At 45.8% G+C, this 25,446-nt stretch overlaps 1 protein-coding gene and 1 long non-coding RNA gene across 5 annotated transcripts in view; one reads left to right on the top strand and one right to left on the bottom strand.

Moving 5' to 3' along the window:
• LOC134486648 (uncharacterized) overlaps positions 1-11,503 on the bottom strand; it is a 31,296-nt gene extending 19,793 nt beyond the window's left edge. Inside the window, exon 1 of the long non-coding RNA XR_010065988.1 lies at positions 10,064-11,503. This is a non-coding gene — a long non-coding RNA (uncharacterized LOC134486648). The remainder of the gene's footprint in view (positions 1-10,063) is intronic.
• Gucy2c (guanylate cyclase 2C) overlaps positions 1-25,446 on the top strand; it is an 80,582-nt gene that overhangs the window by 16,620 nt on the left and 38,516 nt on the right. For 3 of the 4 annotated variants that reach the window (XM_039107137.2, XM_063285634.1, NM_013170.1), the window contains 8 exons: positions 610-731; positions 3,162-3,258; positions 5,315-5,432; positions 7,483-7,618; positions 9,485-9,570; positions 15,228-15,339; positions 21,199-21,280; positions 24,514-24,619. In XM_039107137.2, coding sequence (XP_038963065.1) covers positions 610-731; positions 3,162-3,258; positions 5,315-5,432; positions 7,483-7,618; positions 9,485-9,570; positions 15,228-15,339; positions 21,199-21,280; positions 24,514-24,619 — 859 coding nt within the window. Of the gene's footprint in view, positions 1-609; positions 732-3,161; positions 3,259-5,314; positions 5,433-5,452; positions 7,346-7,482; positions 7,619-9,484; positions 9,571-15,227; positions 15,340-21,198; positions 21,281-24,513; positions 24,620-25,446 lie in introns of those variants that run through there. The other variant, XM_039107138.2, reaches the window with a different exon arrangement.

Genomic DNA, 25,446 nt, shown 5'->3' with positions numbered 1-25,446 from the left:
ATGCACATCTGGGAACCTTGGCAACCAACCCCAGGAGCTTGCCCTAGAAACTCGGTGGGAAACTGGAATGTACAAAGTCTAATTCACACAGGAGCAGCTGTCATTTTACCAGCTCTGAAGTCTTACACTTTCAGAGGCTTCTGGTTTATGGTTCAGGCTAGAACCTTCTTGTTATTGTAGTCGGGAGACAGTAGGAGGAACCCCTCAAATGTCTACAACTTGTAAACACACAAAGAGTTTCTAAAACTCCCCACCCCCATACTCTGCCTAGACTAGGTAGCCACAATACAAAGCAATGGCATCTTGGTGGGTACTGTCTATTAACAGAGGACCTGGGTGTTAAAGATTCCAGCCCAGAAATAGGTAGGTAGGTTAGGTAGGTTGATAGGTAGGTAGGTAGGTAGGTAGGTAGGTAGGTAGGTAGGTAGGTAGGTGGATGAGATAAATACACACACACGCACGCACACACACACACACACACACAGAGAGAGAGAGAGAGAGAGAGAGAGACAGACAGACAGACAGACAGACAGACAGACAGACAGTTTGAAGGTAGGGTGGCCATGAGGAAACAAAGCCCACTCGAACGTTCTCTTCTTCCTGTTCCAGGTACCTCAACGCTCTAGAGGCTGGGGTGTCCTATTTTTCTGAGGTGCTCAGCTTCAAGGATGTATTGAGACGCAGTGAACAGTTCCAGGAAATCCTAATGGGCCGTAACAGGAAGAGCAATGGTAAGACAACAACAGAGCCTCCCTCACAGCGCCGCCTCCCTCAGAGTCCTTCAGGACAATCTGTCTCTGTTGAGTTGCCCTCACTGCCTGCCTCCAAGTTGCATGTTGGCAAACAACTTCGCCATGTTGTTATTTCTGCTGACTAAAACCTAACTCTCTGAGAGGAAAGTGACAGGAAGCAAACACTGGTGAAATGAACGTAGATATCCACCCAATATCGCCATCATAAACCCACCAAGACCACACCCCCCGTGGGTCAACCGTGTAATGGGGCAGTTTCTCCATCTTGTCTCTGTCCACCATCTTTAGGATCATGAATGGTTCCATGCTCTCCCTGCTCCCCAGATCTTGGTTGACTGGCAAGTTCTTTTTTTTTTTTTTTTTTTTTTTTTTTTTTTTTTTTTTGACTGGCAAGTTCTTAAAGCAACAATACTCAGTCATGGCAGCAACTGACTATTTGACTTTCCCTTACAGAAAATTATCATGATTTGTTCTCTACTTCCGATGTGCTCCTGTGTGGTGAAGCACCCCACCCTGTTCTAGAAACTCAGAGCCCAAGTGCCCCAGCTAACTGCGTGTTCCCAGCTCTTGTTTTTGTTTTTGTTTTTGTTTTTTTCTTTTTTTCAGAGCTGGGGACCGAACCCAGGGCCTTGGCTTGCTAGGCAAGCGCTCTACCACTGAGCTAAATCCCCAACCCCTCCAGCTCTTGTTAAACTGCTTACTTGCTTCCCCCTTCAACAGCCAATAGTCAAGATGTAGTTTTTCTGGGTTCTTTGTCTTTCAAAATTCCCTGTAATGTGCATTAGTGCTACTCTGTGAGAAGTGTCTCTCCCCAGACAATCATTAGCCAGCTTCATACAGACTCTTAATTCCTACTGCGTGCTCTTTACCCCATAAGAAATCCAACGTATCACTGGATTTGTGACTAGACCTCAAACTTTTTCAACCATGACCAGACTATTGTTATGTAGCCCCTTAGATGGAATCACAAGGCAAGCAAAGATGGGCTTACTTCCTCATTTTCCTGATGCAGATCTCACATGCCCAATGAACTAAAGGCCGGGTGTGAAAGGCTAATGGATAAAGGAGTTCTCATTAAACTGTTAAATGCTCTGCTATACTTTGCAGGGAATTCCCTTCCCAAGCAAGAGCTCATCAGAAGCAATGAACAAATTGTGGTAATTTCCCAAGGCAAGTTGCCCAGCATCACTCCAACATCGCTTACTGCCATAACTAACTATTTGTTATTTTAAGAACTTACCAGCCAACCAAGATGTGGGGGTGGTAGTGTGAGCGAGTGAGCAAACGCCATTCATGATCCTAAAGAGTCACCGGGGTGGCATGGCATATAAAAAGGTCTAACAAAAGCGTGCGTGGTACTGCATGCGTTTAGTTAATCCCAGCATTTGGGAGACAGCGTGAGGCCGGCCTGTTCTATGTAGCAAAGTCCAGGACAGCCGTCTACATAGTGAGACCCTATCTCTAAACAACAGCACAAATCCAAGGAAGTGTCCTCTCTAGCTCTTCCCACACCCAGACCACATACAGGCAGCCCCTAGATTTGTGGTAAAGGCTCAGAGTGGCTCCATCAATCAAATTTCTAAGATTGAGCTCTGAGCTAAAAAGCTGCCGGCACAGCCCAAAGATGGTTGACTAGGAGGATACTATAAACTATCCTCACATTACCCTTTCAAACACATGCACAGATGATGAGGTGTGGGCCACTCATCGAAGAAAATAGCATTCTCTTCGCACCCAGCGAGATAGACTACACACGGAATGAAGCAGGGCTCATAAACCTGAGTCCAGCTCATGAGCTTTTTCTGTCATCTCCAATCCCTTAGCCCCATTGGTATCACCTTCTAGTTTAGAGATTCCACACAGCTCGATTCGGACTCTGTAACTAAATGCAAAATGAGGCAGAAAGGCTTTGGGGAATTGAGATTAACCTTTAAAAAGGTAAAATGAGAGACAGGTGTGGTGTTGCATGCTGGAAATCCTAGCACTCAGAAGCTGAGGCAGGAGGATTGCTATGAATTAGAAACCATCCTGGACTATGTAGTGAGTTCAAGGTCGGTCTGGAATACACAAGGAAACCCTGACTCAATGGAAGGAAAGAAAGAAAGAAAGAAAGAAAGAAAGAAAGAAAGAAAGAAAGAAAGAAAGAAAGAAAGGAAGGAAGGAAGGAAGGAAGGAAGGAAGGAAGGAAGAAAGGAAGAAAGGAAGAAAGGGAGAGGGAGAGGGAGAGAGAGAGAGAGAGAGAGAGAGAGAGAGAGAGAGAGAGAGAGAGAGAGAGAAAGAAAGAGGAAACAAAACAACAACCACAAATAACATGAATATGTCAGGCTTAAATCAGGAAACCAGTCAGTCACTCCTGCTTCACATGTCCACCATCATCTGTCACTCTTTGTCTTACTTTCTTTCTCCTAGTGATTGTTATGTGTGGCACGCCAGAAACCTTCTACAATGTGAAAGGTGACCTCAAAGTGGCTGACGACACTGTTGTCATCCTGGTAGATCTGTTCAGGTTGGTATAATGCTCAGGAAAGCCTCTTCCCTTCAGAAAGGAATCCAGCCAATGGATACCAAAACAGCCCCCTCTCTCTTGTATTGGGCAGCCGCCATGATGGCCACATTCGAACTGAAGTCTCATTCCTTTCTTATAATACCTTCAGTTTACTTAATCCTCTGAGCCCTCAAGCAGAAGCATATGCCTTGACGCCTGACAGGCATCCAAATATGCAGTCCACTCAACTGGGAGGTCTAGATGCACACAGTATGCTAACCTCCGGGCTGATTTAAAACTCTCTGTTCAGGAAACCATCCGTCAACCAAGAACCCAGCAATGGCTTCCCTGGTGGGGTAGGTCTCACTCCTGTGCTTTAGCTGCCGATGGTCTTTGGCCTCAGATTATTCTTTCATCAGCCACCTTTGGGAAGACTAAAGTTGAAGTCATCGAGATCTGATCTGTACAGTTATTCTTGTCCTGGGCGGAACAGTTACTCGGGGATGGGCCCTTCCTCTATGCTTCTCTGACACTGAGCAGAGAAAACTATGACACACACACACACACACACACACACACACACACACACACAGAGAGAGAGAGAGAGAGGGGGGGGGTTAGGGGGGACTCTTCACTAACAGAACCAAGAGCAATAATTAAGTCAGAGCACTTGGAGGAGGGGCCAGCATTCCACCTGTGCCCCTTGTCCCATAGGTACATCATACGACCCACTTATCTCTTTGGATCATTAATCATTACCTGCATGCCTTCGTCTACTGCAGGGGTTCCCCTGGATCTGCCTAGTCATCCCCGATACTAACACACTTTTCCCAGCAGAAGGGGAAGGGGAGCACTGGGAGTGCAGGCCAGGTGGACAATTGAATGTTCATGAAGATCTGTCTATCTGGCTCTTTAGCTGTAGACGTTTGGGAACAAGGGCAATGTTCTCCCATTTCCCGCTCACCCTCCTGTTGGCTTCACTAGCTGGTTTGCTCAGGGGAAGGAGTCATCAGTGTGGTATGATTTCATTCTCGGTCAGCTGTGCTGGCTTTCCTTTGGGACTCCTGTTCAAGAAACACGTGACTGTTCCCAGGGCGCGGTCAGACTCAAAAACCAACCTGATGTACTCGGCTTGTAACTCTGATGTGTGAGATTCTGTGGGAATTTGTTAACGTTTTGAGATTAAGTCGTATTGCGAAGTCAAAATTAGGGTGCCTGTCTTTTAGGGTAAGATCAATAATGTTAACCTGAGAGCTAATACGGTAGTCAGTATGGAGCAGGTTGAGTATCAAAATGGTGGTCTCCCTAATCCTAACAACTCAGTTCAGTCACCCTGTTTGCATATTAAAGCACCCACGTGTTTAGGAAGCACAGAAACTCTGGGATGTTCAGAGGGATCTCAGTGTGCCCAGTGTTGTCTATGGTTGGTGATACACATCCAATGAGCTGATCGGTCCCATGTCCTGAAGCTCGCAGTCACAAGAGACCTGTCTCAGACCAGTTAGAAGGCAAGGACAGACTGCTGGGGTTGTCCTCCAACCTCCACAGGTATGCCATGGTACAACTGTGTCTGCATTCACATACTCGTGAAAGTACACACACACACACACACACACACACACACACACACCCCAAAAGACTTTCCTTATCAGAAAAACTATCTTATACCTGTCATTATCAGTTCAGTCCTAAGCAGATGACAGCATTCTACATTACAGCACAGAGTAACTCCATATCCCGAATCCCGATATTTCCAACTTGTTTTGCATAGTTAAGGAAAAAAACGCTTTCCTGCAGAAATCAAGAGTCATTAGGGTTTTAACAGTAAATACAAACATCCCTTCCAAGTGTCGGTATAATGAGTTTCTTTCCACCCTCAGTTAATAACAAGAACGGCCTAAGTCCTGTGATTCACTTTAGCAGGCTGAGAAAGGGAATTTGAACTGGGGAAAGTAGAAGGCTTTGCTGATGACTACATTTACAATTTTCAAAACTTGTGTTATAATTTGTATGAGTTGTGAAACTCCCGTCTCTATGGGGTGCTAATTTTTATGAGGAATCCGTGTTTTTGCATTAGTAACCATTACTTTGAGGATGACACCAGAGCTCCTGAGTATATGGACAATGTCCTCGTCCTGACACTGCCTCCTGAAAAGTTCATCGCGAACGCCTCTGTCTCTGGGAGGTTTCCATCGGTGAGTTCTGTATGTATATAGTTATGCTGTGTCCGTTAAAGATAGCGCAGAGCAAGGTAATTGGTTTCCTATTTAAATGCAGGTTCTTATTTTTGCAAGTCATTTTTCTTTGCACGTGTGTATATGTGTGTGTGTATGTCCATTGTGCAGATGTGTGTTTGTGTGTGTGTGTGTGTCCATTGTGCAGATGTGTGTGTGTGTGTGTGTGTATGCATGTGGAAGCCAAAAGTGAATACTGCCTTCCTCTGTTGATTGCCTTTCGTCTGTCTGTCTGTCTGTCTGTCTGTCTGTCTGTCTGTCTGTGTGAGAGAGAATGTCATGTATGTCAGAATGCTTGCCAGGGCCAGAAGAAGTCACTGGCTCCCTTAAATCTGGAGTCGTAGGCAGTTGTGAGCTGCTGGGAACTGAGCTTAGGTCCTCTGCGAGAGTAGCAAGTGTTCTTAACCCCAGAGCCCTCTCTCTAGCCCTCTGTCCTTAAATTCTGAGACAGGCTCTCCCAGTGGACCCGGAGATGGGGGATATGGCTGAACTAGCTGGCTACAGAGTTCCAGGGAACCGTCTGTCTCTATCCCTGCCCCGACCCCAAGCCCCACCCACCAAGTGCTCACATGACAGATGTGAGCCCCTACCTCCAGCCTTTTACAAGGGCGCTGGGGACAGGAACTTGGGCCCTCAGGCTTTGCTTAGAAATAAGCACTCCTAGGTGGAGACATTACAGTGTCGTCCATCACAGTGATGCTGACCACTGTCCAAAGGGGTGCTTAATGTGTTCTTCTTGTCTCGGTATCCTCTCTAGTTTGACACTTGTTCCAGAACAAGGACGTCCACTTACCCATTAAATCACGGTCACCTTATTATACTGCAGCTTCTAAGACACATTAGGCTCTGTCAGTCGCCGAGCTTTAATAGATGCAGTTTGTCATCTGCCTTCTGCTCTCACTTCCAAATTGAGAAAGTGATGAGGGGATGGTCCAAAGCCCCACAAGCAACCTTGCAACAGCGAGTGAAGGCCTAAGCCCTGTAAGGAAGGTGGGCATCACCTCGCTTCCTAGCCCATCTGTTCCATGTGCCCCGGGTTATGGACCTGCCAGAATGAAGGGTCGTAAGCTGCTTTAATGCAGGGTCCTAACTCAGTTCATCCCGTGAAATGATGATCTTTGAGGGCTGGCCGGCCATGTAGCTCAGTGGATGCAGACACCTGCCAAGTCTGATCACCCGAGTTCGTTCCTGGGGTCCTACAATGGAAGAAGAGGCAGGAGTCCCAGAAGTTGCATGCACCCCCCTCCCCTCAAAATAAATGTAATGAAATGATGATTTCAGAAAAACAAAGAAACGAACAAACCAGGAGTATTTTTTTTTCTGTTAATGTTTTCTGCAAAATGTATTTCAAGTGCAAAGAACTTGAGTGTCCCGAGCCTCGGGCAGAAGGGAGTTCGCAACTGCATGAGAGAACAGAACCTATCTGGCTTCAGTGGGGCAAGAACTTTCGATTCCTAATGCTAAGACAGCCATCACATGGCAGAGGCAGAGGCCAAGGAATGCTAACTCTATTATTTTGCCAGGACAGACGTTAGGGGCCTGAAGTGACACAGTTAGAACCAGCTTCAAAGCACAGTCAGTGGCAGCAGCCAACTGAAACTCCTCTCACAGCCCCACCCTGGGGACCAGAGGCAGGGTTGTTTTCTGGGCTCTGGTTTCCTCTTTTACACCCTAGTGAAAAGTCAGAGCATTTCTGCATGAGATCCCATAAGGATGACTACAATGCCGGATTGGACTTCCTCAGCTACACTGCGTAGTACACCGTCACAGGAGGGAAGCACAACACCCTCTGGACCCCCCTCTAAAGTCAGGGTTCTTGTTTATTAAGCCCACAAGAAGGTGAAACTGGGACAGCGGAGCCCTGGCCTGAGCAGGTATTCCCCAAGTCTTCCTTAACATCACGCTTCCAGGTCCCCTGAATTTGTTTTATCACGTACCCCAAGAATATCTACTCCAGGTTCCAGAACCCACCCCTTCTCTCATTAAAAGATGGTTTTTCCTTCTCATTTAGGAAAGAAGCGACTTTTCTCTCGCTTACTTGGAGGGGACCTTGCTGTTTGGACACATGCTGCAGACGTTTCTTGAAAATGGAGAATCTGTCACCACGCCCAAGTTCGCTCGTGCGTTCAGGAATCTCACTTTTCAAGGTACGGGTCTCATGGGATCAGACAGCAATAAAGACAAAGAAATGCAGGCTTTGGGAGGAGAGCGTGGGAGGCCACCAAGACAGGAGTCAGCGGTTTGATGCTTCAACCGCTAAAGACCCTGGAGCTCAACTGAAGGAAAGGTCGTTGCATAGACTTTGGGGGGATGCTGTGATGCATAACCAGACCGCCCCTTATCCTGCTGCTGTGCAGGCTTGTGGGGTGTTGCAGAACGAGCGTGTAGGGTGGGAGCTGTGTGCATGAGGGGGTTTTCACAGAGCTTTGTTCCCAGTAGTGTGTGCTGCCTACAAGAGAAATACCTGCGGATTACTTTTATTTTGTAAACTAGTATATAAAATACATTTCCAGCATTTTCCAAATGAGGTGTGTTTTAGTAGATTCCCCTCTCCAACCAGATCCTCTTGTCTCCTGGCCCCCTAACACGCATGCGTGCACACACACGTGCACATGAGCACACACCCTGTAACCACTCCCAGTCTCCTTCCTGCTCTTATGTCTTAGGTCCATTTTAATTATATATAATATATCCCTTTCCTATGCTAAGCCTTTGCCTCCCCCACCCCTGCCAACCCCCCAACTTCCAGATTGACACACCCATCCTGAAGTTCCTCTTGAAACTTCTCTTTCGTGTCTCAAATCTCAGGAAGAGGTTATAAAAAGATTTCATTTTAAGACATTATCTTACAGTCTTGTCCTGTAAAACCTTTGCCTAAAGCAAAGTGAGCCTTCTGTTGGCTCTGGGAGGCAGACAACGGTTACTACCTGATCTGAGCGCTATACCTGTGGCCGTGGGCTGAAGAGAGCATGGTTTCTGCTTCCCCAGAGAAGCACAGAGAGACACAGTGACTACCCAGGTGCCCTGAGTTCTGCCAGGCCCTTACAGAGTCAAATCCTTAGTCAGTCAAGTGTCCCAGTGACCATCGTCATGGGCCAGGAGACATGTATTTGTCTTATCTTAGTCATGAATCACTACAGCCCTGAGGAAAAATTTAAATATCTCTGACTCTGATTTAAATTATTTCTCGTCAATAAAATAGAAACAGGTTTTTACGTCCTGGTGTTCTGAAGAGAAGAAAATGGCAAAAGTGCAGGCTCCTTTAGCACAAAGTTGGAGTCTGGTAAACATGAAATAAGTGTTAGATTTAATTTTTAAAATTCACACTTACTGGTTTATTCGGGGCTGTGCACGGGAGTGAACATTCATGTGCGCAGAGGTCAGAGGACAACTTGTGGGAGTTGGTTCTCGCCTTTTATCAGTGGGTTCTGGAGACTGGACTCATCCCCAGGAAGCAATCCTCTCTAGCTGAACTGTCTGGGCATCCCAGAAGTCAGCTGTTCCAGTGAACAAGTGAGTGGTTTCCACCTAAGCACACACTCTGTATGGTCCGTCTACAGTGCCATTAGTTCACAGTTGGGAAGTCGAAAGACGAAGAACTTAAGTATCTCTTTTAGTGTTTTAGCCACCGAATGTTAGTGAAGCGATTTTGTTCTTTGTGCAATGTAGTCTATGCTGTGGCCTACACACCGGGCCACTGGTTTAGCTTGCATTCTTGTGTGGTGTGGACAACTGAGCAAGTCATTAACCTGCCACATGGTAAATGGAAGGAAGAGGATTTTCCTTCTAAGTGAACATTCCCGCATAGATGTTCCCTTCACAAATCACAATTAGTAGGGACAAGAAGCAAGGAAGGGCGATCTGGTAAGAATATAATAGAGTGATTTGAATCTATCTTACACTCTTCATTGGGATCCTACAGTGCCGTGCCTAAAGCCAACGATGGTCTCAACATGCTCTCTCTCTCTCTCTCTCTCTCTCTCTCTCTCTCTCTCTCTCTCTCTCTCCCTTAGGCTTAGAGGGGCCCGTGACTCTGGATGACAGTGGGGACATTGACAACATTATGTGTCTTCTGTATGTGTCTCTGGATACCAGGAAAGTATGTCTGACCCCTGAAAATGTAGGGCGACAAGATGGGGTGGAAGAGGATAGTTAGCTGTAAACAGAGCCACGGTGAAGGAATTAGAGGGGCGGTGTTCAAAATGTAAGGGCAGACCATGCCCTTGGTCCTCATATGCATACACCACTTGCGGGAGGATTCCCTAAGCATGTTAGCGCAGAGAAGCTCTAATCAGAAATCAACTCGCACACATGCAGGAGTCAGACTAGAGGAGTCTTTGAAAGAAAACACACCAATGGCAAACCTTTCCTGAAGAAAAGCATTTTTACAAACGAAAGGTTTCAAAGAGAGAACTCTCTCCATCAGCAGGTCCATGAAACATGGAGACTGTGCAGTCTTTCAGGTGCACCCATGAAAGTGCTGTGACACCGGACTTTCACTCACATTATATACCTGTGTTCTAGCTAGGGTTTTACTGCTGTGAACAGACACCATAACCAGGGCAACTTTTATAAGGACAACATTTATTTACCTGGGGCTGGCTGACAGGTTCAGAGGTTCAGTCCATTATCATCAAGAGTGGTACATGGTGGCATCCAGGCAGCCATGGTGCAGGAGGAGCTGAGAGTTCCACATCATCTGAAGGCTGATAGCAGAATACTGACTTCCAGGCAGCTAGGATGAGGCTCTCAAAGCCCACATCCACAGTGACACACCTACGCCAACAAGGCCACATCTCCAAATAGTGCCAATCCCTGGGCCAAGCATATTCAAACCATGACATTCCATTCCCTGGCCCCCATAGACTTGTTCAAACACTTGATTCTATGGAATGACCATATCTAGCCATAGCAGAAAGTACATTTAGTTCAACTTCCAAAGTCCCCATAGTCTATAGCAGCATCAACAATGTTAAAAGTCCAGAGTTCAAAGTCTCTTCTGAGATCCATTCAGTCACTTAACTGTAATCCATGAATCAAGACAGGAAGCCAGCTGGGCAGACTCCAAACTCTGTGTCTCCTATCTCCATGTCCCATGTCAAAGCAGCGTTCAAACCTCCAACTCCTTTTTGATCTTTAATGAAGCAACAAACTGCTTTTCCTGGGCTGGTTCCACTTCCTGTTAGCAGCTTTCCTCAGGAGATATCCTATGGCTCTAGCATCTCGAAAATCTTGGGGTCTCCAAGGCAACTTCAGTGTTGCAGCTTCTCGTATCGGTGTCTGCAATCCACATATGACCTTCTGGGCTCCTCCAAAGGGCTGGTGTCACTTCTCTAGCTCTGCTCTCTGTAGCTCTCTAAGCTCAGGTTGATCCACTCCATTGCCGCTGCTGCCCTTGGTGATCATCCCATAGTGCTGACATCGCCAATGCACTGGGGTCTTCTGTTCCAACTAGGCTTCACCAATAGCCTCTCAGAGGCTTTCTTCATAGTGCCAAGCCTCATTCCTTTGCATGACCCCTTCAGTCCTGAGCCATCAACTACAACGGAGGCTGTACCTTCACCAATGGCCCCTCACAGTGCCAAGCCTCAGCTGCTCTTCATGACCCCTTCATGCCTTCAAAACCAGTACCACCGGGTGACTCTTACACATTACCAAGTCCAGCTGCAGCATGAGGTACACCCTTGGCCATCTCTGGAACACAGCTTCTTTGTGCTCTCAGAAAACACTTCCCAGATGATTTCACCTCAGCTGGTCTCTTCACAATCACTGCCAGTTTCTTATCTCCAGCTCACCAGCGTCAGCTGTCCCAGTAGCACCCTTCTATTTTTCACTCTAAAGACAGAGCCACATGGCTGAAGCTGCCGTGTTCTGCTGCTTGCTGGGGCTGGAACATGGCCCCCTTTATTCTACTGTCAGCTTTCTGTTTTCCAACTCCCTCACTGCCTAAGCTTGGCTTTCCTAGAACTTGCTCTGTCAATTGACCTTGAGCTCAGAGGTCTGTTTGGCTTTGCTTCTGGAATAAAAGTGTGTACCGCCAAGCCTGGATCTAAACTTAGCTGGATGGAATCTTACCCCCAAATCTCTTCATCTGTTTTCTCCTAGAACACAGGATTCAGCTCCATTTCCCTTCCTGGCACCCCTTTAATACCTGAACCATACAGTTTATATTTTCCCTTGCTAAGCTTGCTATGCTTGTTCAAAACCACATAAGACTTAACCAGAGAACAAAGTCTCGACTGGGCTTTTTTGAGACTTCCTTGGTCAATTCAATTAACATAAGTCTCCTTACCTTAGACTCAGGTAGACTCTTCAGACAAGGGCAAAAAGCAGTCACGCTCTTCACCAAAATACCACAAACACAGTCTCTAGGCCACAAACTGAAATTCTTCTCTACTGAACCCTCTTGGGTCAGGTCTGTACAGTTCCAATCACTCTCAGCAACAAAGTCTGTCATATTCTCACTAGGACATCCCATGAAACACCACCTAAAACATTCTACTGCTTTCCAAATCCAAAATCCCTAAATCCACATCGTTCCAGACAAAAGCATGGTCAAGCCTATCACAGCAAAGTCCTAGTCCCTGTTGGTAAATGTCTGTCTTAGTTCAGGGTTTTATTGCTGTGAACAGACACCATGACCAAGGCAACTCTTATAAGGACAATATTTAACTGGAGCTGGCTGACAGGTTCAGAGGCTCAGTCCATTATCATCAAGGGAGGAACATGGTGGCATCAAGGCAGGCATGGTGCAGGAGGAGCTGGGAGTTCTACATCTTCATCTGAAGGCTGCTAGTGGAAGACTGGCTTCCAGGCAACTAGGGTGAGGGTCTTAAAGTGACCCACAGTGACACACCTATGCCAACAAGGCCACACCTCCAAATAGTGCCACTCCCTGGGCCAAGCATATACAAACCATGACAACCTGTTTCCTTCATTTCTATGTAAGAGCCTGTGATGGCTGGTTTTATGTCAACTTGACACAAGCTATGCTTATCGAAGAGGAGGGAACCTAGTAGGCAAACCAGTAGAGCGTTTTTTAAAAATAGTGATTAAGGGGGAAGGGCCCAGCCCATTGTGGATGGGACCCCCACCCCTGGACATTTTGGTCCAGGTTTCTATAAGAAAACAGGCTGAGAAAGCCACGGAGAACAAGTTAGTAAGCAGCACTCCTCCATGGCCTCTGCCTCAGTTCCTGCCTCCAAGTCCTGCAGTTTTAGTTCCTTCCCTGACTTCTGTTGGGGTAAAATTTGAATTATGTGTCTTCTTTTACCCTGCACTAGAGCCACATGACATATATGTTAGATACCTTCATCTCAGTCCCCAAAGCATCTCACCTGCTTGGCTCCATCCCATATCACACTGCCAAAGGCCACTCTCTGAGCCTGGCAAATCTCTCTACCTATCTAGTTCCCAAGGCAGGTTGCCACCATGCTAGACATACACATCCCAATTCCATGGTGGGCTCAGTGTGTCCAGGCACCACACACTTTCTTGAACTCAATTAAATCACCACATGAAAGAACACACAGCACAACAATCTCTGATCCAATCGATAATATATAATTTGCTCATCTAGATACACAAAGTCCTGTACACATCCATCCCTTAAGAATATTCATAATAATTTAGCTCAGTGGTAGAGCGCTTGCCTAGCAAGTGCAAGGCCCTGGGTTCGGTCCCCAGCTCCAAAAAAAAAAAAAAAAAGAAAAAGAAAAAAAAGAAAGAAAAGGAAAAAAAAGAATATTCATAATAACCTGTAAATGTGCAGAGAGGAATCTTAATATCTGCCTCCATGTTCTTTCAGCTGCTTCTCCCTCTCTCACTCCAGTCTCCTTCCCTCTCTAAAACTTTTCTCCCACCCATCCTTCCTTCTTGTCCAATGACAGGCCTCGTTCTGTCTTGTACCAACCTTTACCTGCATAATGACATCATCCTACAGACTTCCTCTGATGATGGTGAAACTTAAAATGAATACACCCTTTCCTCCCCTCTTGACTTGGTCACGGTGTGTCGTTGCAGTGGTAGTGGCCCTGACTAAAACAGAGGACTCAAACAAGGGGAGTGGGTCTACCCCTCTCACCACATCTCCCACAAGAAGATTCCTGTCTGGTAAAGAGTTCATGGCTGATCAGCACTGGATTTAAAAGTGCAACAGCTTCCTTTATGCCTTCCAGAGCTGTGTCCATCTAAACCGTGAATGCCACTGTTTTAACCAACCAAGTGAGCAATAAACACCTTTTTCCTCCAAGAGGTCAGGTCCTGAAAAATAAGAGGCCACTCAGAAGAAAATAGTATTCATTTGTAAATGTTCAAGTGGACATTAGGGCAAGCTTAAGTCAATATATATATACATATATATTACATAATTAAATAAGTCACTATATATATTACATATTAAATAAGTCATAATATATATACACGTATAAATCTATATATATTTGCATTGCTTTTTGAGAGATACCTGAAATGGCGAATGTAAAAATTACAGAAAAGATGTTCATCCCAAGAAAGTGACACCAGAAGTTGGAGGCAGCACTTCTGAGAATCCACAGTTTTTGTTACTATATTGGGCCTTTAATGAAGTACTATATTTGGGGGCCAGTGAGATGCCTCAATGGGTTAGGGTGCTTGACTCTAAACCAGACAGCCTGAGTTTGATCCCTGAGAGTCACATGGTGGACGAAGAGATAAGATTCCTGAAAATTGTCCCCTGACCTCCACATGTGTGTTACACATACCCATCTCCTAGATAGAAAGAAAGAACAAAGGGAGAGAGGGCGGAGGGAAGGAGGGACAAATGGGAAGGAAGGAAGGGAGGGAGGGAGGGAGGGAGGGAGGGAGGGAGGGAGAGAGAGAAAGAAAGAAAGGAAGGAAGGAAGGAAGGAAGGAAGGAAGGAAGGAAGGGAAGTTTTAAACGGAATATATAGTTGGCATACATGCCATGGGATTTTTTTAAGTCAAATCCCCTCAATGCTTCAGTTACCAACAGGAACCACACAAAGAGACCCACATTCTCATCCAAAACGATGAAGCCCCAAGCTGCCCTCGGAAGAGAGGCAAAGACAGTTCTTTCCTCACCTGCACTACAGCTCCTCACGGGAGCACTGTTCCCCACACAGGTCTTCCAAAACATATTTGGTCAAACTTCTCAGCATTGGGCTACCACCAGCCACAGTACGTAGTGTGTGTATCTGGGAGAACCTAGGGAGTAACTCTTGAAACATGGGAACTATCAGTATCCTAGTCCATGTTCAGGGTAGGGGGTCAGTGGAAGGTCAATATGCCACATCCCAGCATACAGGCTGATCTGACCTTCCATCTATGCAATTAGAGGTTCCGTTCTCCAGAGTGACATTCTCTAAAGGTAAATTTCCTATGGAGAATATTTTGAGGGAGGGATAGTGACTGTAGGAGAGGAGGCGGCCATGTTTCTAACATGTCTCACACAGCATTGTCAACACACATACCTATGGCAGTAACTGAAGGATAGCCTGTAATAATGTTCCCCTTAGCAGATGACTTCAAAGGAAGGCTTTAACCATAGAGGCCTAGTTAATAACTGGTGATGACGGCTCCTATTTGTAACCCCAAAGTTTGGGAAGCCAAGACAGGAGAATTAAGATGTCAAGGTCAAACTGACCTATAATATTGAGATCATATCCCCAAAGCCACCCACACAGTCAGCCTCATCACAAATTGCTCTAAAATGTTCTCGTTCTTTTCTTCTGCTTTTTTTTTATATCTCCAACACAGTACAAGGTTCTTATGGCGTATGACACCCATAAAAACCAAACGATCCCTGTGGCTACGAGCCCCAACTTCATCTGGAAGAACCACAGACTCCCTAATGACGTTCCTGGGCTGGGTAAGACAATCTTACTGAGTTTTCTTTCCCCTGTATGGTTTCCATGTAGGCTGTAGGCAGTTAGCTTGTTTTTCTTTTCTTCCCATCTTGCCTAGACTTTCTAGGCTTGTGACTGTGGGCTTTAAAAGCCCAGCGAGTTCTGGTTAGACTCACTGACATTTGAACCCTGTTTTGAAGATGGTTTCCATATAAGCGGGACCCCTAGGAAACAAGGTCAGAAAACAGGCAAAAATTAAATAATCAGAGAAATGTGTACTACACCCTGCTACTGCAACAGACTCAATAGATTTCTAAGCAAGGAATATTTGCCATATCAGGGTGAGAGATAGTTGGCGACTGTGACCCTGAAAGCCTCCTCCGTTCCTTCATGGGACATTTGGTGACAATGAAGGGGGACACACATAGATGAGGTTCTAAAAGCCTTAGCATGGCTTGGCCTTCATGTGTTCGAGATGCAATGAGACTACATAGCATTGACCCTGCCCTTCAGCAGGGAGCTGGGGGTGGGAATCCATGAACCATAAAATCCATAGCATATTCTGTCTGCGTCTGCAGCGCTTAATGTAACAATTAGGAGTTCCATATTACTAATCTCTCCTCTTTAAAACAAAGATTAAAACTGGACAGACAGTTATGCTCAAACAATATGAAAATACCGTTAATGGGGTTCCAGAACATTTTGATGTATTCTTAATTCAGCACCATACAACCAACTGAAATCCATTCTTTCTAAACCTTTTTAAATGGCAGAAAAGTAACCGTAACCTTAAAGAATGGAGAAACTCACCTCTTTATCTAACATACCCTAACCTTGTAGGAATAAAACTGAGAATAAATACACACACATTTAATACAAAGATCGTGGAAGGGATTTCCCCCCTTTATGTCTTTTTGAACTTTTAATCTTTTCCCCAATGTCTGTAGTCACTTACCACTTTTCAAAGTTCTAAAAACTCTGAGCTATAAATACGTCCATTCTGGCAGTGTTCTGTGACCAGGAATTGAAGTTCGATCTGCTTTTAAGGGAGCATCCCAGGTCTCGTGGGCTTGCTTGTGTTAACATTGTAACTGTTTCTATGTTTCTTTTGGTCTGTGAATCCCCCCTGGGTGGAAAATGATAGATTTAAAGCAGTCAGGGAGGATCTGGGGGGGAGTGCATCCTACTAAACAAAGAGATGACCCAGAGGTAACTGCGGGATTATAGTTCTTTTTTAGTTTTCCATATATTGTCCCTAGAGCTATCTTCATACAGCTGAGTTTTAAACCAACATTTCCTGTCTCTGCCTCTCTGCCTCCATGTCTGTCACTGTCTGTCTCAATCCCTCCTCCTCTTCTCCCTCCCTCCCTCTCACCCTCTTCCTCTCTCTCTCTCCTTCCCCCTTTCCCTCTCTCCCTCTCTCCTTCTCCTTCTTTCCCTCCCTCTTCCTCTCTCCCTCTGTCTCTCTCTCCCTCCCCCTTTCCCTCCCTCTCTCCCTCTCTCCCTCTCTCCCTCTCTCCCTCTCTCCCTCTCTCCCTCTCTCCCTCTCTCCCTCTCTCCCTCTCTCCCTCTCTCCCTCTCTCTGCAGGACTAGTTGGCTAAGTGCTTGCTCAGGACCTGATTTTACACACAAACACACACACACACACACACACACACACACACACACACACACGCACGCACGCACGCACGCACGCACGCACGCACGCACACGCACACAGTGCCCACTTCAAAAACACAAAATGAAAGAAAAGGTATGTACTGATGGCCCAGGGAATCCAACCAGTGAGCTTCAGTTGAGTGAGAGACTCTGTCTCAGAAAAAATACAGTGCCGGGTGATGGAGGAAGACAGCCCGTGCTGACCTCTGGCCTGCATGTGGACAGAGAGGGCAGGGAAAGCATTTTTTTTCCTCAGAGGCTTCTCCATTTCTCTGCTTATTCTTTTGGGAAGTTTTTAAGCTAAATTCTTGTTGTGACTCTAACTCTCAGGTACATTAGAGCTTTTTTTAAAAAATAAAATAAAATAAATTTCTGTCTCTGTCTCCATCTCCTAGCAAAGTCACACTGTGGCAGAGTGAGAAAACAGTTCGGCCATATCACTGCAGCCTCCAGCACTCACCCTGACACTCTACCCACAATACCCCCTCTTCCCTATCACCTCCTTCCAGGGCCTTCCTGCTCTCGGCTCCTCCTACTTCAGAGCTCTGCAACTTCATGCCACCTGGTTACCCTCGGTGCTGTGCCTTCTGACTAGAAACTGGCAAGCATCCATCCCCTCAAGAGTTACCTGAGGGCTGGGGACACAGCACAGAGACTAGTGTGTTTGCCAATAAACGAAAGGATCAGAGTTAGGGTTCCCTGAACCCCAGCTGTGCCGTTGCATCTGTAAGCCTACATTGCTCACATGGGAAGAGGTAAGGCAGAGAGAGACAGGACACCCTCCGGAGGTCCCCAGGCCACATGTGCCGTCCCCTTGGTTAGTAGGATGGGCTAAGCTGACTGACTGCTCAGGTGGGCATCCATTTCCGGTCTCAGCTTGAGTCTATCTTAAAAAATGGCACTGCACTAAAGAGGACAGCCTTCCCCCACAGAGGACGCTGCCTTTGGACCCTCACGGTAGGCGGTGTTTCCCTGTGGACCCAGCATTAAGCAGAAACCACACCCAAACACCAATTTCCAAACACAAAGAGATCCTTTTATTAAACAAGGCAAAGAGATGGGGTAGCTGAATCTGAATCCGACAGAAGCCGCATCAAGTAGCTTTGTAGGCGTTAATTTCAAGAGAGAAAGGGGAGAGATCTGTGTTAGAATGAGCTAGACTGGGTCAGCAGGTTCTGACCAACCATGTTAATCAGGGTAGCTAAACAATGAATGTTGATTGCTGGACCTCAATGCTTTGATAGTTGGGTCTTGGTGAATGAGCCAGGCATAGGGAAGTAGCCAAATAATGGACCTGACCTTGGTGGCTAGCTTTAGGAATGTAATCTAACAGATTAGGGCAGTGGGGGGGGGGGGGGAGGACAAGACCCACTGACACCATGTTTGCTCTGTTAGAGCCTTCAGCCTCCAGTAGCAGGACCTCCAGACAGACTCTCAAAACTTACCTGGATCTCACCTCTCTTCAGCCTTTCTCAGCATCTCAAGAAATGATCAGTCTGGCTCTTAACCTATGTGACCCCTACACTAGACTACCCTGTCTTTTACACCACATACTGTACAAGTGTGGGGTCTAATAGTCACTCATATCTGTTGCTGAAACATGGTGCACTGGAACAGGTAAATACATAAGTAAATAACTATACATACATAAGCATATATGTATGACATATTTATATATAAAATATCAGCATACTGTGGACCCAGCACTAACACTGTTGATTCAGATTAAAGCAGCACATTGTCCATGGTAGCGAAGCCAAGGACATTTGCTTTGATTCTACAACTAAAAGCTTCCTCCTCTAGCAAAGCAGCACATGTAACGAGTTCCCTCCAGCCCGTATAGTATATGTGAAGCCTGCAGAATGCATTAACCGGAATAGCCACTAGAGGGCAGTAGAAGGTTTGCCTTAGAAGTAGCGTGACCCCGACTTAACCAAGAAGCACAATGAAAATGTGGGTTGAGTTTAAAGCAACTGCATTTAACCAATGGCTCACATCTGTAATTACAGCATTTGGAATACTGAAGGGGGAGTATTACCATGAGTTGAGGCGATTCTCAGCCACAAAATGAGTTCCAGGCCAGACTGAACTACCAAGTATAACCGTGTCTCAACAGCAGTGAACCTATTTCATTTAAATAGTATGTTTAAATATCTAATTATGGTCATTATGTCTAGCACAGGGAGGTGCTCGTTATGTAAACAGATAGGGACTGAAATGACCTGAGTTGTTCAAACTCATGCTCTGGCATAGAGGTGTATGACTCCACACTGTGGGGTTATATTTTTTTCTACAGACTTGCTTTTTATCTAAGGGTAGGGGTGTGTTGTGGTAGAGATGTGTTACTGTGGCGGTTATGGTGGAAATGCCGATCACAGTGAGGTACCAGATCCATCAAAAGAAATGTGGTCATGACAGCCTCGTGTTGGTCATGACGTGACGGTCATGAAATGACGTCATGACGGCGTGAGGCCTGAGGGGAGAACACTTTGCTGCCTAGATGAGAGGAGAAAGGTAACTTAGAAACCAGGTGATGAGCAACCCCAGGGCAAAGCTTGCAAAGCAGCCCTCATGGAAATGTGCTACAGTTTTATCACATGCTAAGCTTCTGTTTGGGATGGAGCAGGGGCAGGGTGGGGTGGGGCGGGGTGGGGCGGGGTGAGGGACGAGAGGCAACAGAGGGGGGTTAGGGGTCCGGGGAGGAAGAAGGAAGGGAGAGAAAATGAGAATTTTTTAGAATGCAACATGATTAAACAAAAACATTAGAAACTTATCACACGATAAGTTTATGGTAGAAGGGGTTCTTAATATATTTTAATATTTGGGCATTTTTTTCCTTGTCTCAGTAAAATAAGGAGGGCCAAACTTTTATTCAAAACTTTCAGCCATTTAAAATCAATAATTTACTCATGGTGGGTGCAGGCTGGTTAGTAGAGAACAGGTCTGTGCCATCAAGGATTTTGTGTGTCCTAGTGCTATATTACGGACTTGGGTGGGGTGGGGTGGGGTGGAATGGACCTTTAATGGAAAAATCTGTTACTCTTTTCTTGGAGTAACTTCATTAATTACTTAGAAGTGATCTCCAGTCTTTGTTTTTTAAACACTTTTCCTATTTGAGCTCTCTCTCTCTCTCTCTCTCTCTCTCTCTCTCTCTCTCTCTCTCTCTCTCTCTCCCCTTGCTATAAGAAAAACCATGCCTCCTTTACCATATTCCCATTGCCTCCAGCTTCTCACACATTTAGTCTGTCACTTTGAGTCCTTTCATGGAACCCACTTACTCTGGCCAGGTGGGGAAGTTCTGAGGCATATGTGAGCCAAGACGAGCCTGTGAGGGTTTATAGCTGTGGCTTCTCAGACTGAACTTGTCCCTTACGTCCTTGACATCCCTCCAGTGCTTCTTCAGATTATATTCCAGTTATTCTTCTGAAAATCTGGGAACTTAAGACATCTACTCAAAATACACACACACACACACACACACACAGAGAGAGAGAGAGAGAGAGAGAGAGAGAGAGAGAGAGAGAGAGAGAGAGACAGAGAGAGAGAGAGAGACAGAGAGAGAGAGAGAGAGAGAGGGAGATTCATTCACTCTAACACAATCAGGCTATTGTCTTCTGTCAATAATTGAAATCTTGGAAAGGAATAGTATGCAGCCCTGTGGTTTGATACTCTAATTGGCTTTTTTAAAAAAAAAACATATGTGTCCTGCATTTAAAAATAGCCATCTCTTTCTTTATGCATAAAACCTCTTTAGCCACACAGGTCTAGAGAATGTTAGGTAGGCTTATATCCCTTCAAACTATGTGTTGGAAACCACTTAATGTTCCTATGACAGCAGTGGCTTGGGTTACAGATAAGGAGCTACAAGCTGTGCCTATAATTCTAGCACACAGGGGGATTGTAAGTTTTAAGCAACCCTGAGCTACCTAGTAAGAAAAAAGAGAAGAAGAGGGGAGAGTTGGGGAGGGGAGGGGAGGAGAGGAGAGAAGAGAGGCTACTACAAGCATTGCTGAAAGGAATCCATTTTTCCTGGACACACACAACAGCTTCCGTCAGAACCTAGAGATGCTGAATGCATATCACTAATGAAAGATTAATTAAAAAAGATATTTCTCAGAAGGTCTCTTCCCTCCCTGTCCTCAGATTCCATTCCACCAGGAGAAACTCTGGGATTCTTCATGCTGTGGTCCTGCTAATGCATGCTCCTTCCTTCTCTGCACAGGCCCTCAAATCCTGATGATTGCCGTCTTCACGCTCACGGGGATTGTGGTCGTTCTGCTGCTGATTGCCCTCCTTGTGCTCAGGTACGTCCATCCCACAGGCTTTCCCTCCAGGTGGGGAAGGGAGAAGGGAACAAGTCTGGCGTCCATTGGCAATGCTTGAATGAAAAGGCCTTCTACTTCAAAAGCCCGGCCAAAGTCAGAAGCCAATATGTGCAGATCAGAAACCCTGGCATCAAGGCACATGGCTAGCAATTGAAGCTCTGGGCTATGCCTGTGTGAGTCTGTGTGCTCAGGCTAATTCTTCTGAGTGTTGGAAAGACATCTGGAGTGTGCCTTGTGTTGCTAGCCACAGTGTCTAACCAGCTATCTTCAGAGATCTACTGGTGTATCGTGAGAGATTGCAGAATCATCCTACAGTATAGCGTAGAGTCTAGAGGAAGCTTAGAAACCTTCCATGCCACCAGATGTGGTGACCCCATGCCTGCAATCCCAGACTGAGGTGAGAGAGTGTGAGTTTGAGGCCAGCTTGCACTACACGGTAACTCTGTCTCAAACCAATAACAACAAGGAAATCACCTGTCCCAAGTGTGCAGAGCACGAGGAAAGGGCAGCAGACTCAACCTGGCAGGTAGCAAGTAGAAGAGCCAAGAATTCCATCCCGATGAGCACCAGAGCCTTGGTTTTCCTGCCTGACTCAGGCATAGCATGTGCTGGCTGGAGACATAAGACTTATTAAATATTGGTTGGTTCTATAAGCGTCCCAGCTTCTGCCTGTGCACACTAAACACAGAACATTCTTCCTTGGTATGCTATCAGGGTGCCCCAAGTCAAGTGACAATTATTTGTTGTGTGCCACACCCTTTGGTAAGAATGTTACCAGGCTTTCTCATAATGTCAGGGCCTGGTCCATAACTCGTTTTCTCTGGCGAGGGCGTAGACTGGTTTCTTTGCTCTGACGGCAGGGTTCACATCCTAGAGCTGTGTTTCTCAGAATCCAGGGGACTGTCTACAGCATCACCACATAGTCTCTCAGAAATCACGGCTGGATGGGTTGATGGACTTTCCGCAGGGGCTGTAGGAGAGAGCTCTGGTCGTCTCTAGGCCGGGAGGCAGAGGTGGGGATTCCTAATGGCCAGCCTTGATAAGGAGACTGGATAGGAAAGATGAGGTGTGTTCGGTTTTCTAGTCCAACTACCAATGCATGAGAAGTAGGGATTGACTTATGATGTTCCCTAGGGTAGAGTGAATGATGCCCTGTTGAGCCCCATAAGTCTCCAGGGCCACAGATAATCCCAGTCTGGCAGCCTCTAACGCCTTGGTATTCATCCCTCCTGCCTCTGTTTAGGGTCACAAAAGGTGGTCACACGTATTTAATAAAGGAAAACTCAGAGTTATGTGGAAGCAGAGGAAGGAAGTTAAGCATTCTGTTTAGGGAACATGGAGAAGCAAAGGGCAAATGACCTTGAGGATGTAAGCCAGGGTTTATCTAAGGACAAAAAAGGGAAGATAAATTCAGGGACAGACAAGTAGGTCAACAAGAAATGGTGCAGAAGTGACAGGGGTGGGCTTACAAGCCATCTAGAAAATGACGCTAGGACAGTTGGCTTTCCATCCAAAATAAAACTAAAATGTACTAATACAGTAGAAGGACGCAGCCCTCTCTGGGCAGAGCTTTAAGAGTTAAGGTCCTGCGTGTGACAGACAAGCTTCAAGATTTAGAAGAGATAAACACAAGGTGGCCTTACAGGAGGAGTTCTGAGATGAGAGCAAGACAAAAGCCATAGAAGAAAAATGAGTCACTAGGTCAGGATAAAATTAAAACTTTCCATTCAACAACTGTAAGGAGGCAGTGACACAGGAACACTATTTGCTATACAGAGGGAGATAGGGTTTGTTTTCATAATTCATAAACAAATTCATGTAAGGGGTTGGGGAGATGGCTCAGTGGGCAGCTGCAATTGTGCAAGTTTGAGACACTGAGGTCCAGATTGGTAGAACCCGGGTAAAACCAGGGACGGTTGTGCGTGTCTGCAGTCCCCGCATTCTTACCTAGACGGGAGACATGAGAAGTGCCAAATACTCACAGGCCATCCAACCTGGAGAGCACAGCAGAGCAAGCTCCTGCCTCAGACAAGTGGAGGGTGGGGATCAAGAGCCAAGGTGGCCTTCTGATCTCCAGAAGCACTCTGGGGTGTGCGCATGCACACGAGACTCGCCAAGCATTCACACACGCACGAGAGCACACTTGGACATACATACACTCAACACATACGCTCACACACACAATACACACACACTCTCACACACACAGATATTCAAATCCATGTAATATAATAAAAATGATGTAGTAATAAAGCTGAGAAAATCATAAATAACTATATAACTATTATGTGTATATATACATATATATTTATATAAACACATATATATGCAGTAAATATTTGGGAAGATCCTCTCCATAGAAATCAAACAAATATAAAATTAAGCCACAGTGAGTCACCATATTATAAACGTCATAAATGTTTTAAAATGCTTAACAGGGGTTGAGGATTTAGCTCAGTGGTAGAGCGCTTGCCTAGCAAGCTCAAGGCCCTGGGTTTGGTACTCAGTTCCAGAAAAAAAAATGCTTAACAATATCAAGAATGTTGGAAATGAGAGATCTCAAGGTGGGAAATTAGCACACCACTTTGGAAAAGTATTTCATGGAGTTGAAAGTGTAGCCTGTAACCCAAGAAGGCATTGTGTATGATAGCTGGATGGAAGAACTGGAAATCTCTACTGTTGTCTGTTGGGATAAGTGTTGTAACAGGGACTCATACAGCTCAGACTGGCCTTGAACTTGCTATGCAGCCAAAGATGATCTTGAACCCCTAATTCTCCCGACTCCACCTCCCAACTGCTGGGCTCCACGTGCAGCCCTTTGGACATGATTTAAACTTCTTATTTTAGGGGAAAGGCATGAAGAAGAACCTCGGTTACTTAGGAACACTGTGCGCTCAATGGTGGCTTCAGATTGTACATTTTCGGCCTCTCGGGGCTGTCAGGATCTCGTGTGTTTGTTTCTGGTTTTGCTTTCATTTCTTTCGTCCCTTTCACCATCAGTTCAGATCCTTCACTATTCTGAATTACTCTCCTAGTAAAACTAGGAAACAGAAACAAAGAAAAGAAAAGCCGGGCAACTGTCCCCTTAGCAGTTGGGGGAGCCCAGAGCCACACCTCAGTGTCTGCTGGCCTAAGGACAGGGGGTTCTAGTCTGGGAGCCAAATGGAGCAGGTGTTTATAAACACCTCCTGTTGGTTCTATTCCTGCTACAGAAAATACAGAAGAGATCATGAACTTCGACAGAAGAAATGGTCCCACATCCCTTCTGAAAATATCTTTCCTCTGGAGACCAACGAGACCAACCATGTCAGCCTGAAGGTGAGGAGGCCTTGCTCCACCAGTTGATGCGAATCTGACAAGACTTTGGTAGCATGGTAGCAAACGTGCCCAGCACGGACAGTTTCAGTCATCCCAAATCCAAGATTTAGATGTTTGCAGCTTAAAGGACCTCTTTCGGCTTTTACTGCATGGCTTGCTCAGAACTCAATAGACCAGGAAAGAGAAGGCAGTCAGGCCAGACGCCTTCCAAGTTCTAATCGATTAGGTTTGTCCCACCCCTGCCCTCCCAGTGACCCACTTCCTCCAGCTAAGTACCACCTCGTAAAGGTTCCAGCACCTCCCAGATCTGTACCAGCAGCTAGGCACCATGAACCCATGGGAGGCATTTCACCCTCAAACCACAACGGTACGTCAGTCATTCTTGGCTTCTGACTTGGAAGAGAAATACCTACCAGCTTCTCCCACCCTCAGGACTCATCACTTCAGGCTAAGTAGCTGCCATATATTTTGGTCATTACTGAAAGAAACCTCTGCTAAGATTTGTCTAGAAGTTTCCCTTGGCTTGGAAATGTAATCAGAAGCCAATGTGAACAGCTCACCCACATTTTCTGCAGCCTGCAATGCAGACTCCCAGATAGATAGATAGATAGATAGATAGATAGATAGATAGATACAGATGATAGATAGATAGATAAATATGATAGATAGATAGATAGATACAGATGATAGATAGATAGATAGATAGATAGATAGATAGATAGATGATAGATAGATACAGATGATAGATAGATACAGATGATAGATATGATAGATAGATAGATAGATAGATAGATACAGATGATAGATAGATAGATAAATATGATAGA

Source organism: Rattus norvegicus, chromosome 4, assembly GCF_036323735.1.
Source record: "Rattus norvegicus strain BN/NHsdMcwi chromosome 4, GRCr8, whole genome shotgun sequence".
In the NCBI taxonomy this organism is placed as follows: domain Eukaryota; kingdom Metazoa; phylum Chordata; class Mammalia; order Rodentia; family Muridae; genus Rattus; species Rattus norvegicus.
Note: the sequence above shows the minus strand (reverse complement) of the source record. Positions and strands in the feature narration are given on the sequence as shown.